The sequence below is a fragment of the Nematolebias whitei genome, chromosome 10 (genome assembly GCF_014905685.2).
Source record: "Nematolebias whitei isolate Nwh7 chromosome 10, NemWhi1, whole genome shotgun sequence".
NCBI lineage: Eukaryota > Metazoa > Chordata > Actinopteri > Cyprinodontiformes > Rivulidae > Nematolebias > Nematolebias whitei.
This window is the reverse complement of record NC_056507.1, coordinates 9,532,958-9,537,081: the sequence shown is the minus strand read 5'-3', so window position 1 is coordinate 9,537,081 and position 4,124 is coordinate 9,532,958. Positions and strand designations below refer to the sequence as shown.

Sequence of the window (4,124 nt, the reverse complement as noted above, 5' to 3'; positions counted from 1 at the left end):
ATCTGGTCCAGAACCCCTGATCTGGTCCAGAACCCCTGATCTGGTCCAGAACCCCTGATCTGGTCCAGAACTTCTGATCTGGTCCAGAACCACTGCTCTGGTCCAGAACCCCTGATCCTGTCCTCATCTTTTCATATTTTCTTTCTTTTTGATCTGGACTGCTCTGTGGTTTTTAACGTGGTCTGGACTCAGACTCGGGGGTCTTTCAGAGTTTTTCGCTGGACTCATCAGTCTGATCAAACTGGACCAACTGAGGACAAACAAAAACGTCTGAAAGTCAGAACTCCACCTCAGACCTGAGGGTCCACCACCCTTCAGCTAACGGCTCTTTAACCCTGCTGGAGGTCAAATCCTGTTTTCTAACAGAAATGGATCATAGACTCGAAGACTGGAACCTGAAATGGTCCGTGGTTTATTGACACGACTCTGATTCCTCCTGCGAGTCTTTTAAGCTGGGTGAGGTCAAAGGTCAGAGGTCTAAGGTCAGAGTTAAAGGGTTAAAATGTACGAAGAACAACGTTCCTCTGAAGTCTGGCTGCTTTGAATGAAAATGTAAAGAACCAAAAAGAACCTTAAACACATGTTCTGCAGGAACCATCCATCAACCTCCAAACCTGCATGTGAAGAACAAACTTTGACAAGTTCAAAAACTAATCCAGACCTAAGAGGTGTCCTGATGATCCGAGACATCCTGGAGGTCCGAGACGTCCTTTGAGACCTCCTGGTGGTCCGAGACATCCTGGAGGTCTGAGACGTCCTTTGAGATGTTCTAAAGGTCTGAAAAGTCCTTTAAGATGTCCTGGCAATCTGAGATGTCCTGGCGGTCTGAAACATCCTGGCAGTCTGAGATGTCCTGGCAGTCTGAGACATCCTGGCGGTCCGAGACGTCCCAGAGGTCCAAGACGTCTTGGAGGCCGAGACATCCTAGAGGTCTGTGATGTCCTTTGAGATGTCCTAAAGGTCTGAAAAGTCCTTTGAGACATCCTAGATGTCCAGGAGGTCTGAGACATCCTTCAGTCGGTGTGATCAGAGCTCCTCCTGCTGGAGGAACCTGCTCCTTGTCCTGTTTTCATCATGGCTGTTTTGTGTGTGCCGTTTGGCTCATATGTGATGTCATCCTGCTGTTTCATTCCTGCTGTCCTCTGTCCCCATGTCCCCTTGTCCCTCTGCTGCTTCCTTTCTGTGATCTGAAGGAGAGGAGCAAAGATTATCAGTGTTGATCGCTCCGACTCAACTGTGGCTGATCTCAGACCAGCTGTTAGGTAGGACTTCTGTCTGTCTGTCTGTCTTTGTCTCTGTCCATTTGTCTGTCTGTCCAACCCAGAGGAGAGCAGCTCTCTGTTCCACACAGAGGGCTGTGGTAGCTCGGTGTCTGTGGTTGCGTCAGGAAGGGCATCCGGCGTAAAAACAATTGCCAAGTCTTCGTGCGAGTTAGTTTGCTGTGGAGACCTCTGAAGTAGGGAGCAGCTGAAAGAATTCAATTCATTTCAGTTTATTTATATAGCGCCAAATCACAACAACGTTGTCTCAGGGCACTTTGCAGAAACATTCACATACATAGAAAAGCCAAATAGTGAAGTTCTCTATCTATAGAGAAGTAGAGAAGAAACTATAAAGAGGGAAAAAAGCTTTTTTTTTTATATTTACCCTGTATTTATACAGGTTAGTCTCATTGAGTCACGATAACTCATTTTCAAGAGGGACCTGTTAGGGAGCAGATGGTGGGGGTTAAGTGCCTTGCTCAGGGGCCCAGAGTGGGGTGAATGAGTGTGGAGGCAGGTGTGGGTGTTTCACCTTTTCCACCCACATTTTGATGTTGACTGTACCGGGAGTTGAACCTGCGACTTTCTGATCACAGACCCATCTTCGCTAACTTCTGCGCCACCACTACCCATTTAGCTACTATTTTACTACATTTAGCTTTTTGCTACCCTTCTGCTACTTTTTGTTTTAAGCTATCATTTTGCAAAGTTTAGCTTTTATCTGCGTTTTTTTTTTGTTGTTGCTTTAGATGTGTAGCTACAGTTTTGCTCATTTTAGTGTTGAACGCTGTTGTTTAGCTGTTTTCACTCTAAATTTTCAGAAAATACTATTTTCTCAAGTTCTTACGTTTTTAGTTTTAAAAACACTTACTTAAAAAGATTTAATGGAAATTTAATTTATAGAAAGTTTACTTATGCACCAGTATTATTTTTATTTAGAAGCATTGTTGTTGCTGTTGTTGTTGTTGTTGTTGTTGTTGTTGTTGTTTTTATGACCTCACTGCTGGACATATTGTGTAGAAATAAACATCACAGTTCGGGGTCAGTTCTGCTGCTCTGGGTTTCACAAACTGAACGATAAAAAATGTTTTTGTTCTTTGAGTGTTTGATGTCAGGATGAGATGTGGGACCAGGTGTGGGATCTGGTTTGAAACTGGGTGTGGGACTGGGTTTGGGATCTGGTTGGGACTGGGTTTGGGACCAGGTGTGGGACTGGGTTTGGGATCTGGTTTGGAACCAGGTGTGGGACTGGGTTTGCGATCTGGTTTGGGACCAGGTGTGGGCCCAGGTGTGAAGTGGTTCTGGTTCTAAAACTCTCCCTGACGTCTTCCTGATGAACATCTTGATTCTTACTTGTTTCCTGTTTTTGTTTCTAACAGAACCTCCACAGCTTCCTCTCTGGGTGCTGAAAAAGGTGAGCAAAGCTTCTGAACCAGAACCTGTCCAGACCTGCTGCTAATGAGTCCTGGGGGTTCAGATCTCAGTCAGAAGCTGTTCGGTCTGATTAACGGATCAGCAGCTAACTGAGGTCCGATCCATCAGAACTCACCTGAGCTCAGGTTGTTGTTGCAGCGTTTGTCCACCAGGTGACGCTGACATGTTTCATCTGATCTGTGGTTCGGTTTCAGATTCAGAACTGATCCGCTGCATCCAGAACCAGAACTTGGACATGGTGAGTTGATTCAATGTCAGGAGACTTAAACCTTCAAAACTTATAGTTTAAGAGGAAAAAAATGTATTTAATCCTCTGTTCCACTTTTTCTTGGTTCTTTATGTCTCGTCTTCTTGAGAAGCAGCACCTGAAGTTTTTTATTTCCTCTGCTCAGATTATTTTAATCTGCTTTTCTTTGTTTAACTGAAATTATATTGTTGTTGTTTTTATTTGTTGTGCAGCGTTTGGTCAAACTTGTTGTTGTAAATGTTTTTACGAGCTGTTCTCAGTTTAAATCACTTCCTGGTCAGGATCTCCCACCTTTTCTTCACGTTAAACAGATTGTTATTGACCCTTGACCTTTTTGACGTGGTTCTGTTCTGGTGCAGCTGACGGAGCTCCACCAGCAAGGGGCGGACCTCCTGCTGCAGGATGCAGGCGGCTGCACGCTGCTGCACCGCGCTGTGCAGACCGGCAGCAAGGAAGTCGTCAAGTACCTCATCGACCACGGTGAGTCTGAATCATACCAGGACCCAGGTCTTTTCTGGAGGATTTGCTGTTCTGAGCAGGAAAAGGCAGAACGTCATGTTCAGGGTCCTGGTTCTGCTTCTGTGCAGCAGGGTTGCCATGGTAACAGATGCTGAAGACTTCAGAGTTTTACATCATTTCTTTGAGTCTGCTCTAATGAGAAAACTCACCAGAACCCAACCCGACTTCGAATCTGATATTTAAAAAAAAAAAATTATTATTCATTATTATTATATCATTATCATTTTTTTTATTCCAGTATAGATCCTGAAACCAGACTGAGATCTGAGGACTTATTCAAATATAATTTACCAACATGGCAATTATCCATTTTGATCAAACTGGTTTGGATAAAAATATTTAAAAAATATTTAATGTATTCAGTCAAACATTTTATTTTTAACTGCAGTTTTAATAAAACGTTGTTTATTTAGTTTGTTTTCCTTCACAGTCTGGAAAACTCTCGAGTTTAATTTTTAAGTTTTTCAGGTTGAAATAAATTTAAACAAAAAGAAAATCTGAAGAAACGTTTGTTTCCAGACTTGATTTAATTTTCTTAAAAAAACAAACACAGAAGTTTCTGAAACAGGCAGGTAATGAATTTGTGATGATCCTAAATCAAATGTAAATTCCTCCTGATGCAGTTTTCAATCATTTAAAATAAGCCCATAGAAATTAAAACT

General features: G+C 42.8%; 1 protein-coding gene across 1 annotated transcript in view; it reads left to right on the top strand.

The window, feature by feature from the left end:
- Positions 1 to 4,124, top strand: part of dgkzb (diacylglycerol kinase, zeta b) — a 26,391-nt gene that overhangs the window by 18,141 nt on the left and 4,126 nt on the right. Inside the window, exons 27-30 of the mRNA XM_037683300.1 lie at positions 1,194 to 1,262; positions 2,642 to 2,676; positions 2,891 to 2,934; positions 3,303 to 3,423. Of these exons, the coding sequence (XP_037539228.1) occupies positions 1,194 to 1,262; positions 2,642 to 2,676; positions 2,891 to 2,934; positions 3,303 to 3,423 (269 nt within the window). The remainder of the gene's footprint in view (positions 1 to 1,193; positions 1,263 to 2,641; positions 2,677 to 2,890; positions 2,935 to 3,302; positions 3,424 to 4,124) is intronic.